This window comes from Clarias gariepinus, chromosome 15, assembly GCF_024256425.1.
Source record: "Clarias gariepinus isolate MV-2021 ecotype Netherlands chromosome 15, CGAR_prim_01v2, whole genome shotgun sequence".
Lineage (NCBI taxonomy): Eukaryota > Metazoa > Chordata > Actinopteri > Siluriformes > Clariidae > Clarias > Clarias gariepinus.
Window position 1 is genome coordinate 6143006 of NC_071114.1, and position 14796 is coordinate 6157801.

The 14796-nt window shown below is 38.5% G+C and overlaps 1 protein-coding gene across 1 annotated transcript; it reads left to right on the plus strand.

The window, feature by feature from the left end:
- Positions 1–2074: 2074 nt before the first annotated feature.
- Positions 2075–14040, plus strand: zgc:162816 (uncharacterized protein LOC571260 homolog). The gene is made up of 8 exons (XM_053513783.1): positions 2075–2155; positions 2248–2433; positions 4908–5188; positions 5413–5593; positions 5704–5825; positions 5913–6102; positions 6781–6886; positions 11388–14040. The coding sequence occupies exons 2-8, from the start codon at positions 2279–2281 to the stop codon at positions 11475–11477; spliced, it is 1125 nt and encodes a 374-aa protein (XP_053369758.1). The 5' UTR covers positions 2075–2155; positions 2248–2278; the 3' UTR covers positions 11478–14040.
- Positions 14041–14796: the final 756 nt, after the last annotated feature.

Consider the following 14796-nt stretch of genomic DNA (forward strand, 5'->3'; position numbering starts at 1 on the left):
ATATTAACAATTATGAAATATGATATTCCCAAGGTGGACAACAAACTAAATCAAATTGATTGGAGTAACACTGTGGAAGAGCAGGATGTGCATAGTTCTTGTAGTCAAATTATGAATAATATTGAAGGAATCATTAGTAAGTTTCTAAAAAACAAAAAACTTGGATTAGTGAGCACATTAGAAAACTTATAAAGCAAATTTAAAGCAGGAACTGAAAATAGGGGAAGAGCTTGTAACTGACAGCAAACAGATCGCTCATGAATTTAATCATTTTTTTTGTTAGATTTGTTGAACAGCTCTCTAAAAGTCACAATTTAAACATCAATATGGAACCTCAGAGACCTGTAAGCTTAATTGATAGCTTGTTTTCACTCCAACAAACAACTGAGTCTGAAGTATCAGCTGTTATAGAAAAAATTAACAATAGCCACTCCAAAGATCTCTTTCACCTTGACACTTCTAAAAAGAAACAGAGAGATACTGGTAAAACCCCTAACTCATTTGTTTAATCTCTCTATAAAAAAAATGGAGAATTTCCAAATGAATGGAAACAATCACGGGTCATACAGTACCAATTTTTTAATCAGGAAAACCAGGCATGTAACTACAGACCAATTAGTATTCTGCCAGTGTTGTCCAAGGTGTTAGAAAAAATTGTGGCAAATCAGTTAATGTTCTTTTTACAGAGCCATAACATACTACATTTGCTGCAATTTGGTTTCCGCCCACATTATTCCACTGAGACTGCTAATTGCTTTTCTTATTGAACAGCCTAAATCAGCAATTGATAAAGGCCAAATAGACTGGTTTTGAAAAAGGCATTTGATCTATTTAATCATGATATTCTTATTTAGAGATTATCAATGTTAAATTTTGATTAAAAAAAGCACTACAGTGGTTTAAGACATATTTGGAGAAAAGACAACAATGTGTAATAATTAATAATGAGAAATCATCCTTTTTAACACTGAAAACAGGGGTCCCCCAGGGATCAATACTTGGTCCACTGCTCTTTACATTGTACATAAATGATTTGCCAAAAACTTGTCCGGGCGCAGGATTCGGGATGCAGTTGTCTATGTCAAGGGAAAAACCATTCAGTCTGTTACTGCACAATTACAACAGCATTTAGAAGCTGTATCATTATGGCTGCAAACGTCAGGTCTCACCCTTAACGTCAGTAAAACAGTGTCAGTTTGCTTTTCTTCTAGGGCTCGTCCAATGGAGGAATTGTGTCTAAAAATCAGTGGTCAAGATATTACACAGGTTAAAGAGGTCAAATATCTGGGTTTAATTTTAGACTCACACCTATTATTTGAAAGTCATATTAAAAAGGTAGTAAGAGTAACAAAAGCAAACTTTTATAGTTTTAGAATGATCAGAGACTGTCTACCATTTCATGCTGCTAATGTTTTTGTGCATACCATGATTTTCTCTCATTTGCGTTATTGTATAACCTCCTGGTCATAAACAACAGCAACAATAATCAAACTGCTAAAAATGATCTACAATAGAGCTTTGAAGATTCTTGATTTTAAAAAAACCTATTCGATCACACCTTAGTCAAGTTTTGCAGAAGTTAAATGTACTAAGTTTTAAAAATTATATAAAGTTCTGTAATTTAAAATTAATGTATAAATGTCTGTATAAGCGAGCCCCTCCTGTTTTTGATGAGTTTATTGTCCCTCTCAGAGTAGTGGGCTCTATTACACGAGGAGACTCAAGTGGAAATGTCAAGGTGCCTTTAAAAAAAACATCTTTTGGACAGTCATCTTTCTTTGTCCAGGGCTCTAACATGTTAAGTGTTCCTACTTGTCCCTATAAAATAAATAAATAAATAAATTAATTAATTAAAAAGCACCTGTCTCAAAAGTAAACCCTGGAGAAAAAAAAGTCATATATATGAGTAAGTCACCTATGGTCACCTGTTAATATTATAGTTTTTGTTTTAAAGTATTTTATTTTATACATTATACAATTATTATTATTATTTCATTTCTTTTCTTTTTTTTTTTTTCTTTTAGGTCACGCGCGCCTCCCACAACCCGTCGCGCGCCGCCTTCGTTTGCGCATGCGCAGTGAATCAGTGGCTAAGTTTGTGTGTGGAGCAACTCTTTAGCTGCGACTTCAAAGGAAGAAGTGTATCTTGTGTTTTCAGTTGCACTTTGCTTTCTATTGTCTCTTTGATCATTTTGTTTGTAAATATTCAACAGATTTTAACGCAGCTTTTTTTTTTTTTTTTGTTTACAGTTTCTGGTCTGTGCAGTTCTGTAGGAGGATGGCAGACAGCAGCGCGGAGTTCACCAAGGACCTTTGCACTCCAGTTTTCACTGTGGACCTGGACATCGTGAGAAGGAACTCGGACGCAATGCTCGAGCGCTTCCTGAAACTCGGGGTGCAGCTCCGACCTCACATGAAAACGCACAAGACAATGTGAGACTCATTAACACGTCAGTGTTTTTCCATTGTGCACGAGCTGTGCACGAGCTGTGCCCGCGACAAGTCGACACACGTTAACTGATTAGTACATTTTAAAACTCACCTGCACACTCAAAAGGGCGCGTTTAAAAAATAAACAGCGCCACCTGTTGGATCTTGAGATGAACTAATTATTTTTTAGGGTCGATTTTTGTAAATATGATTTCTTATTCTGTACCAGTTATTAGCAAGTTTAATTGGTAATTAAAGTACACTTTTATTTATTTATTTATAAATAAGGGCATCTTCCATTTTTAACAGGTTTGATTCACGGGCGGCACCACACACACGGGGTAAGGTCTTACGGAAAAAAAGGGTACAGTTAAACCTTGAGTTGCGAGCATAATTTGTTCTGCGAGCATGCTTGTGTATCAAAGTACTCGTATATCAAAGTGAATTTCCCCCATAGGAAATAATGCAAACTCAAATGATTCGTTCCGCAACCCAAAAAATATTCATATAAAAATAATTAATACAAAATGTAACATAAAAATAAAAAACAAATTAACCTGCGTGCATCAAGTGAACTTGAAAAAAATCCCTACAACAAGGTGAACTTTGAAAAGAATTTCGACAACAAAGTGATGCACGCGCACTGAGACTGAGCATGGGAGCCGATTACCCAAAATCCCATAGCGTATAATACAGAAACTGTGTGTGTGTGTGCTAGAGAAGCTGCTTCTAAAGTTTAAGCAACATGGAAATGACCAATCCTGCTTGCCTAAAAAAGTTTAACGTCAGACGTTTTGGATAGATGATTTTATGTGTGCCCCAAAAATGCCATTTTTCACCATTACTGTATACTTTCTCATTTCAAACAAAAATAATTAATAATAAATTAAAAACTCTCTTAAATATCAATACTAAAAATTAGTGTAAGCTTGTAGAAGCATATGATTCATATTGCAGTTGTTTTATAATTTAGCATTTTACACTTGTTCAAGTTTATTTCTTTTCATGTAAAATCTAAATTGTAAAAGTTTTATCTAAATGACAATTAGGATCATTGAAAGAGGCAAGACGTTTTATTTGCCAAATGTGTTTCTTTTTATCTGATAAAAATATGAATATTTACATAAAATGAATTATGGATCAGGAGATAAGAAGCATTAAAGACCATGAAAAACGACGTGATTCTATTTGAAAATTTACTTTTTTATCTAGATGAGACACTTTTTAGGACCAATACAACGTTTTGGACGATATGTTGTCCACATATTTGTATAGTATCACTTCCTTTATGTAGAAGTACTGCATAATATATAATATAGTGTCTATCACAAGCAATGCAATTAGCTAAATGAAGCTAATGCATCCGCTCTTGAATTCCCTTTGTCTCAGTTGATGGCGTGCTTTGTCTTTGTCTTTAATGCTGGTTTCCCCCTCTGTAGCCCATACAGTAACAACCCTTGATAACACAGGCGTCGCACATCCTTTCAGTGTTCTGAAAAGTTGCTTACTCAGCTTTATCCTTGACTTTAACTCATGTTAATGTCCCTACATGGCATTTAATGCACATCCTGGTGCAGTCTGGTGACAACCTGTGAATTTGTGCACTTAATTATCACCCTTAATTTTACGCATAATTTTCACAACTAGCTCATTTTAAAAAAGCACTTTTTGTGACTGAAAGTAAGTTTCCTCCCATTTACCAATCCAGTTGTTTTAATAGGATCCTATATTTTTTTTATTGTAAAAATTTGACCCTGTTCTGACTGCATATTTTGAACAAATCAATATAAAACACTTACTTATCGTCGATACCACATTATCTTGTATACAAGGTCACGGGGGGCCTGGAGCCTGTCCCAGGGACTTGGGGCACGAGGTGGAATACAACCTGGATGGGGTGCTAATCCATCACCGGGCATACACACGTGCGCACTCATTCACACACTACGGTCAATTAGGGAACGTCAATTAGCCTAATCTGCATGTCTTTGGACTGTGGGAGGAAACCAGAGAACCTGGAGGAAACCCGGGGAGAACATGCAAAGGCAGACACGAGGTGGGAATGGAACCCGGACCCTGCAAGTGCAAGACGACGGTGCTAACCACTAAACCGCCGTGCCTGATATAAAACAACTATAAAAACGTTAGCGAAATTGCCATATGACGTCTTTATAAATGTTATGTGGTCTGTGTTATATCTCCTATAATTTTCCTTCTTATGGGATAAACTTCCTTGTCCATCAATAATTACTTTCAGTTCAGCCCTTGTGTATGCACAGTAACATTCTGCCTATTTTTTTAATTGACCATGAGCGTATGTCCAAGAAACCTCTAACACAACAATTGTTACTCTTAAAGAACTTGCTAAGTTTAATCAGTATTGTATTGTATGGTAACTTTATACTTTTTCGATGTCCACAGTCACAGTCTCATTTAAACGTCTTGATGCATTTCATTCTTCTCTCTCTGGAACTCAGTGAATGTGCGGACATCATGACCAGGGGCTCACGGCGGTGCATCGTGGTGTCCACCTTGGCCGAGGCTTCTTTCTACGCCGATGCTGGTTACGACGATATCCTCTACGCGTATCCAATAACGTCCGACAAAGTGAAGCGCTGTGCAGATTTATCAGAGAGACTTTCTTTGTTCCACGTCCTGGTGGACAACAGCTTGTCCCTGCAAGAGCTGAAGGCGAGACCGTTGAAGCAGGGCAAAGTCTGGAACGTATGGTTAAAACTGGACTGTGAAAATAGAAGAGGTACGGTACACACTGAGGGGCACGAACAGAGCGTGAAAGATTTGGATTACGAAAGATTTTCATGTAATAAATTTCTTGTTTTATGCTTGTAATTTGTCAGTATTATGACTTTAAACGGTAAAATTTGGAGTTAATTTAAAGTGCACTTACTGGGAATTATTATTCATCACTGTGAGCTTTTGCACTCCTTTTTTTATTATTTCTTTTCTTTTTTTTTTTTTTAGCTGGCATTCCTCACGCCAATCCTGCAGCTCTCGAGTTAGCCAAGGAAATTTCTGAGACTCCAGGGGTGGAGCTCACAGGGATCTACGCCCACTGTGGAAACACCTATGACTGCAAGGGGGAGGAGCAAACTAAGGCCATCGCCCAGGAAACGACAACTATCGTGTTGCAGTTTGTAGAGAAGTATGCTTACCATGAACGTCATGAGTGATATATTGTTTAAAAGCAATGTAGGTTATCGATATCGCCTTTCATACAGTATAATGCTCCGTTTCTCCTGTCGTATGTTACAGGCTTAAAGCTCTAGGAATCCAGGATGTAAAATCCAGCATTGGTTCCACCCCATCATGCAGCCACCCGGTTTCAGACATGGCCATGTTAAGTGAAGTCCATCCTGGAAACTATATATTTTATGGTCAGTGGTGTGAACATCAGTTTATCGACGATTCTTTGTTGGAAATTTAGATTTATGAACCCTTGCACGATCTCCTGTTGTTCACAGACGTGCAGCAGTCGCTCATCGGCTCCTGTAGACTCGAGGATATTGCGGTACGGGTGCTGACGAGGGTCATAGGTCATTACCCTCATAGAAACCAGCTCCTGGTCGACTGCGGCTGGGCCGCGCTGAGTCATGACAGCAAAGGCTGTTTACCGACAGGCTACGCAGTCATCGAGAACCATCCAGAGCTGAAGTGAGGAATATCATGATGAGCATCCAAATTAACATCGGGTTACTCATCTCATTCACTCGCTCATCGTCTACACCGCTTCATCCTGCGTTCAGGGTCACGGGGGGCCTGGAGCCTATCCCAGGAGGCTTAGGGCACGAGGCGGGGTACACCCTGGACAGGGTGTCAATCCATCGCAGTGCACACACACACATACACACACTCGTTCACACACTACGGGCAATTTGGGAACGCCAATTAGCCTAATCTGCATGTCTTTGGACTGTTGGAGGAAACCGGAGAAACCAGAGGAAACCAACCAAGCACATGGAGAACATGCAAACTTCACGCGCGCACACCTATTTTGTCAGACTAAATGGTTTAATTCACAAGAAAATCAGTTTGTGACGTCACCGTCGAGCAATTTTGTCCCTCCGTTTTATGCAAAATTGCTGTGATTCAGTTTCCGAGTTGATTTCGAGCAATAACTACAGAACATGTTTCAGATCAAATCAGTTCTCCACTTCAAAACTGAATTGCTTGAAGGAAAGTGATATCTTCCCTATTATGCGTACATGGGTTCCGAGGCGCTCTTGATTGATTGGCTAGTTCTGCATCAATGCCATAACTCTAGTGCATAATAACTTCAAAATGCTGTAAATTCATGCAGATTGACATCATCATGTTTGTTTTTTTTGGTAGATTGTTGTCAATGACTCAGGAGCATGGCCGAGTGGAGCCTGTCTCTGGGAAACTGGACTTCAGTCAGTTCCCTCTGGGCTCCATGCTGTCCCTCTTTCCTTACCACGTAAGTCATTATATTCACATCCAGAGCGCCAATGTGTTTCACCTCATTACCAACATTTATCTGGTACTGATTTAAGTACGCAACCCCTACTAGGTAAATACAAACATGATGGTACACTTAATATACATATACAATGTACATGCACGATAATTGTGCTCTGGACTGGGTAGGCATTTATTTATTTACTTATTTGTATGTTTTTGGGACTAATAGTTCAATTCAGTCTGCAAACCTACAATTTATAATTGTTGATTAAAAAGCTGTGGCCAATAATTTATGGTAAGGAAGCAAAAAGACAAAATGAATCGTAATAAGAGAGGCGTTCAATTCAAACCGGGTCGTGGAATAATATGGCGTTATATTCCTGCCACAATTCTGAGCGCGTTTTTTTTTTACATTTTGAGAGCAGACAATGCACTCTATGCGCGTGCAATGTCTCCACTGCGCGCTCAACAACTCGATTCTGCGCGTGCAATGCCTCTCCTGCTCGCTCAACATGTTCTCTGTGCGCGCTCGACTCTGCCTGTAAAAGTTGAGTGAGCGTACAGGCAGAAACGAGCACGCACAGAAAATAAACGCTGCACGCGCGTGCAGGCAGAGTCGAGCGCGCACAGAATGGAGAAGTCGCGCGTGCGCGGAGAACATGTTGAGCAAGCAGGGAAGACTCTGCACGCGCAGAATCGAGCTGTTGAGCGCGCAGTGGAGACAATGCACGCGCATAGAGTGCTTTGTCTGCTCTCAAAATGTCAAACCACGCGCTCAGAATTGTGGCAGGAATATAACGCCTTAGAATAACAGAACACGCTTATGATGATATCTTTATTTCTCTATATAATGTCCTGCTACACTAGTGCACTTATCCCAGTGTGCTACTAGTGCTTGGACACCATCAAGGCAGGAAGTTTTCTCAGTACGCCAGAATTATGATCAGACTGTCTGCTTCAAAATTTATCTGCGCTCTGGCTGTAGAATGCACTTTAAAATTTTAGATAAGAGAAATACATAATATTGTATACTCACTTTTTAATACAACTCTGTCCATCTGCCAACAAGCTTTCGTATTCCCTTATTAAAAAAGGTTTTTAGGCTGTGCTGCAAACCACGAATGCACCGCTGTCTTCACTTTTTCATCAGAAGTGAGTCTTTGTCCTCGTAGTGCTGCTTTCAGCGGACCAAAACAGGTGAAAGTCCAACGGAGCGAGATCAGGACGGAAGAGAGGATGTTTTAATTCGTCATAATGAAGGGTTTTTTTCACGCTGCTCTTCTTTCGTGCAAATCACAATCAGGGTGTCCATTTTTGCACGCACTGCAATTACAAATGTGAACTGATGTTAACACTTTAACACTGGCACCGCAGGTGACCCGGGATACCGTAGCCTTCAGCGGAAAGCGCTGATAAGACAGTTTTAATATAAACCATGTGCAGATAATTAACGAATTTCAGATCATAAACAGGTGCTTTCTTTCTTTCTTTCTTTCTTTCTTTCTTTTACTTTAGCAAAAGGTTCATCCAGGTTCCAGATATTTTGAATCTCTTATCTCTGTATTTGTTTTATTTGTTTATGTAATTCCAGCCATTTGGTTGTTTGTTTCTTCTTCGAGACCATCAACTCTATTTCTGCCATTGATGTCTTATTTGAGCTTAGGATTGTGATACCTTCACCTTAAGGTTGTTTGGTTTTGGATTTTTTCCATTGCAGCTTCCACAGTGTTTTTGTCACCAACTGCTGATGTTTTCCTTGGCTGACCTTGTTGATGTTTGGTGGTTGGTGCACCACTGGGTTCCTTCTTCTTTAGGATATTCCATGTATTTATTCCAAAAGTTTGTGCAATGGCTTTGATCAGCATTCCCTCTGTTATAAGCCCGTTATGGTGTTTAATACGTTGTGTCCACTAATGCAGTCAGAGGACAAAAAGCTTTTAAACCAAGAGTAGACATCTAGAGCAATAACGGCAGGACGGGGCGATAAGAAACACCAGTCATAAAAATAAGATAAAGATAAAACTTTATCTTTAAACAGACAGGAAACAAATGTCAGTGATGTTTTTCATTACCTAAAGGATGGATGAGGTCAGAGTCAGACACGAGTACCTGTTACAGTTGTGGTCAGAAGTTTACCCACAATCAATATGAAAATGGCAGTACTGGGATTGTAACAAATTTTTCAAAGGGGTTCGAACTTTAATTAAAGTTTTGTTTACATTTGTTTTGCTGTCCATAACAACACAGGGTAAAAAATATACTTTTATCACAACTTAACCTAACCTTTGGTTAAATATCGGATCCCTGATGCTTTTGGATCAGAACTGATTTTCTCTAGAAAGATGACTGTTTGGATCTTCTTCCAGACCTTGGCAGAGTGACTTCACCTCCCAATGATTTGAATAAATAATATTGTTTACATAGTGAGATCTGCACTGAGCTCCTTGGCCTTCCAGATATTACTGTGTGTCGTACAATCCAGTGAGTGCCGTCCAACAAACCGTTTTTTTTGTGTTGGCACAGAGAAGCTAACAGCTGTAATCAATCTTCATCCCCAACAGGAAGTTCAGAGACCTTCGGCTTGGCGAATTCAAAAGACATTTCAAGACCAATAACTTGGCATGTACTCGGATAGTGAGTGTTTGTATAATTTTGTACAGAGCAGCCCCTGACATTTATGATTTTAAGCTTTGTGAAGGGTGCTAAAACAAAGAAATTCAGTCATAAATTAGGGTCCCATGGAAACAATGGACTTTGTGTCTATCTAGTATTCAGAGACAAAAAAAAAGATTCATCTTTTAAGAGTCGAAAGGATAAAGACTAATAGCCATTTTGTGTAGAAAGAACCACTTTTTGTACAATGCTGCCCCCTACTGGGGGCTTGATTTTTATTCCCCAGATGTCTGAATTTTTTTAAAATTAGTAATTAGTACCATTTTTACCAGAATGCTTAAAGTACATGTTCTTCAGGCAAAGTACTTTATATTATAATGGGTCCCTGCTGTATTGCATGTCTCCTTTGTTCATAGTTCCAGTGACCAGAAGCCTCACCGTAATTTAGTCACAGAGCCTCGAAAACTTACAATAAAGTGAATAAAGTGAAAGCTATTTTTTCCGTAAATTAATTGAATAAGCGAAACTCTCTCAAGCCTTTATTGTTTTAATTTCTATGGCTTAGAGCACATGAAAATCAGAAATTCAGTATTCAGACTCTGAGAATGAATTTGCAAATGAAATGCAAAATTTACTTTAATCTAAAAAGAGGACTTTGGACCACTGAGCAACAGTAGAGTCCTTTTTTTTTTATTTTTTTCTTAGCCCAGGTAAGATGCTTCTGACGTCTCTGGTTCAGGAGCAGCTTAATTCTAGAAATTCACAAGTTGTAGCCCATTTCCTGAAGACATCTGTGTGTGGTGGCTCTTCATGCCCTTACTTCAGCCTCAATCCACTCCTTTTGACACTTTCCAAAGGTCTTTAATCAGTTTTCACTGTTGCTTGTGTACTATATTTTTAAAAAAATTGGACAATATCCAAGTAAATGGGATATTTCAGTCTTTATTTTATTTTTTTATTTTACATATTACAAATGAAAGCTTCACTTGTTTTTGGTTTGTCATTGTGGGGTACTGTGTGTAGAATTATAAGGGGGAAATGATTTAAATGGATTTTAAGATGATCGTGAACCATAGCAAGATGTGTAAAACTCGAAAGCGTCTGAAAACTTTGCGTCAGCACCGTATGTAGCCTCGAGTTCTATATCCTTTATTCCTGGACTGCCAGGACGAACTTCCTTTAGAAACCTTCCATTATTTTTCAACAGGCATCCAGTTGTGATATTTGACCCAAAAAAGTTATCCTCATCAAGTTATTCTTCTTAGCACATGTAGGATCTCTGTACCCACTATGTCAGCTATGGTCATTTTCTCATTAAAGGCCCCATATTTTACTACTTTTTTAAAAGGTAAGGATAAAATAAGATATTACTTTTTATTTTTTAAATAACCGCAAACTGCCTTTTATTTCGTTCCTTGAAAAAACAGATGGGCTTGTTAAAACCTCAGCCAATAATGTTTGTTTGTTAACGCTGGTATATACCATGATTGCACCAAGATTGTAAATAACTACTTACTGTACATTCCATTGAGTGTGCTCAGAGGTTGATAAAGCCATGTGCCTAAGTCTCAATGATTTAGCTTCATCAACCTCTGAGCACACTCCTTTAATCACGATCCTGGTGCTATCTAGGTACACAATCTTCATGTTGCAGACTTCACATGCTTTTGATTACACATCAGAGACTGATCCCTAGTGGAATAGTCCAGTCCAGCACCTTGTTCATGGACCGATGATGAAGAAATAAGCTTCTTTTCTTTTTCTAGCAGGTCTCAGCCGTATTTGATGCTTGTTTTTCTCTCCAATAATACTGATGAACATTTAAATACAGTATGTGTTGTTGTAACTGTTGAGTAAGCTGTAACACTATGCTAAAGACACTTATTCATTACTGTGATTTACAGGCTTGTGCTACAGCAATGATGCATCCAGTATATATTGTCCACTCCAAAGGAAAGATTGTAGGCACTTGGAGACCCACACGTGGATGGTAACCAGAAAAGAAAGTAACAGAACAGCAAGACTTCCATCAGGAGTAGTTCAAACTTTAAATTTAAAGCATATGTTAATTATTAACTTTCTTGTTAAATGGGATATAACGGTGAAAATTAATTATGTAGTCTTTACCTGTCTAAGACTCTACGAGGTGGCATCAAAAAGTTTCAAGACTAGTTTTGTAACACGCCAACAGGTGGCAGCACAAGACTGCAAGCACAGTGACAGGGCGCACCGAGCTTAATAAGTCAGTGTGCCAAAAGACATCGTCCTCTGTACATCAGAAATGTGTATTGCTGTGTGAAACTGGGCAAATCTGTGAGTTTGACGTGATTCTGCAAGCTTACGGCGATGCTGCATGAGTCGTTTGAGCGGCTTAGGGTGGCTTCCTAAGAGATCAGGAAGAACTTCAACGAGCTTAACTCCCGAAAATGGCGAAAACTTGATAGTCGAAGCTAGGGCTGTCGCTATCGAATATTTTAGTAATCGAGTATTCTACCAAAAGTTTAATCGAGTTATCTGATAAAATGTACGTTTGCTTAATTAAACAGCAACGTAAAATATATAAGAGAAACAAAGATTAATTGGTTTTCTTTTTAGAAAAATCAACTTTTATGTTTTAAATGTATACAGCATTTTATCAAAAATAAACATTGTCATTATTCACAATACAAGGAATAGCTACATGGCTCTGTAATGCACTTAATTCATCTCAATCAACTTTAAGCTATGCCTTGTCTTATTTTAAAGACTTTTCTCAGATGCAAAAACTAAAAAAAAAAAAATGGTTTCAAATGACTAAATATAAAAAAAATACTAAGGCACACATTAAAATAAATAATTATAATTATACAAAAACACTAAGTTGTGCAACTTAACTTTCAGGACTAAAAGGCATAACATTAGCTTTTACGGACAATTTCTGTTGTTTTCTCCTGCTGGTTTCTTCATCTCTTGGCTCGCTGATAATTTTATCGCTCCCGTCCATTTTGCAGCCGCAACAGAACGCTCCTCAAATCAATACACAGCTAACTGTTTGCGTCTCCTTCCGCTTTGTGGGTGACGTAAGCATCCGAAAGCGCGATGTGTCACGCCAAACAAATAATTGTGCAAAAACATAACGCATGCTTTTAAAATTAATTAAAAGAAGCTTCTAGGCAGAAGATTTTGCCTCGATAATTTTTTGTTATTACTCGAGGAATCGTTTCATCCCCAGTCGGAGCACAATTCACACCATTGTGTCATACGGAACAGTCCAGGCGATCTTCACGTGTGGTTTAAGTCTTGTTGTTCATCTCCAGGCTGCTAAACCCAGGAGCAACACGCAAGAAACATTGCGTCGAAGTCTGCTAGGACCTCCATCAGCGTGCCGTGGATGACTCGTCCTGCATGTCGAGGATCATTACTGGTGAAAAAAACTTGGGTGTATGGGTACGACCATGAGATGAAGCAAAAGTCTTCACAGTTGAAGAACCCATCATTTCCACGGCTGAAAAAAAGTGAGGCAGGTCTATAGCGCAACCAAGTGCATGCTCATCGTCTTTTTCGACGGTCACAGTATTCTGTATCAAGAATCTGTCCCCTGGGGCCAGACCGTCAATAGCGAACTTTACTGCCAGGTTTTAAGGCGTCTAAGGTAGTACATACTATACGGAGAAAGTGACCGGTTCTGTGACGGAACTTTTTAATGCCTCCTCGTATAAGCCACATCAGGGCAGTTTCAGAATGCATTTTGCATTTTAAATAAGATGAAAAAGAATGAAATCAATAATCTCGGTTTTTACATTGGTGTACTGTATAAGATAAGATTATTTTTTTGCATCTTGCTCATTGTTGCGCGCCCACACACACACACACACTCTATATGGCCAAAGTAATGGACACCTAACTGTCACTGGAAAAATCTAGTGGAAAGCCTTTCCAAAAGAGTGGCGCTTTATAATAATTCAGTTTAATTCAACTTTATTTATATAGCACTTTTAACAATGGTTATTGTCTTAAAGCAGCTTTACAAAAAGAAAAAGAAAACTGATGAAAGTGTGGCAGAAAATGTGTCTAAATAATAAAGAGATTGTCTCTGGTGAGCAAGCCAATAGTGAAGGCGACAGTGGCAAGGAAAAACTCCCTGAGATGGCATTAGGAAATAATAGCAAAACGGGGACGAAATAAGGAATGGGATGTACGTTAAGGTGTCCACATACTTTTTGCCATGTAGTGTACCGTTTTATGAAAATGTGTATTCTTGTTAAACATAGACTCTGCTTCACTTCCTTTCACCCAGTGTAGTGTAGTACTGTAGGTGCTAACAGTGCGTACACAATGCACGGCTGCTGCTTCTACCACAGAGAGTGAAGGGTGAACCAGGAACCTCAATTTAATGAGCCATATTCATTTATTTTAAACTGACTAACTACCAATATACTGTATATTTTTTAATGTAGAATCTGATTTTTTTTTCTTATTAAATAGTATAAATGACAAAATGTAATTCTTTAATGTTTTTTACATTTATAAATGAGCAGTATCTTGATGTAAAATATATACAATGTTTACGTAAATAAATTCAAGAAAATTCAAAGGAATTATTTTTATAGTGTGTATAATTGTAAAATTTTGTAAAATTTCATTTTTTTGCTCAGGTTGTATTATTTTCTAAAAGTATAACCATTATTCTTCTTCATGTTAATTATACAGAGTCAGCCAATAATTTAATATATATAAACACTGTATCAATATATATATATATAAAATATAGGAATAAATTTAGCACTAATATATAGCCTATTTATACTCAGCAAAAAAAGAAACGTCCTCTGACTTTCAACTGTTTTTACTTTCAGTAAACTTAATGTGTAAATATTTGTATGAACACTAAAAGAGTCAACACCATAAGACATAAACTAAAAATGTTTTCCAATGTGTCCCTGAATGAAGGGAGGCTCAAAATCAAAAGTACCAGTCAGTATCTGGTGTGACCACCAGCTGCTTAAAGTACTGCAGTGCATCTCCTCCTCATGGACTGCCTATTGCGGACAGTCTGAGCACTGATGGAGGGATTGTGTGTTCCTGGTGTGACTCGGGCAGTTGTTGTGGCCATCCTGTACCTGTCACGCAGGTGTGATATTCGGATGTACCGATCCTGTGCGGGTGTTGTTACACGTGGTCTTCCACCGCGAGGATGATCAGCTGTCCTTCCTGTCTCCCTGTAGCGCCGTCTTAGGCGTCTCACAGTGCGGACATGGCGATTTATCGCCCTAGCCACATCAGCGGTCCTCATGCCTCCCTGCAGCATGCCTAATGCACGTTCACGCAGATGAG

Bases quoted from the DNA above. Each gene is read 5' to 3' on its own strand.
- zgc:162816 (XM_053513783.1), top strand. From the start codon at position 2,279: ATGGCAGACAGCAGCGCGGAGTTCACCAAGGACCTTTGCACTCCAGTT. The intron at 2,434-4,907 runs GTGAGACTCATT...TCTGGAACTCAG, and splicing joins ATGAAAACGCACAAGACAAT to TGAATGTGCGGACATCATGA. The intron at 5,189-5,412 runs GTACGGTACACA...TTTTTTTTTTAG, and splicing joins GGACTGTGAAAATAGAAGAG to CTGGCATTCCTCACGCCAAT.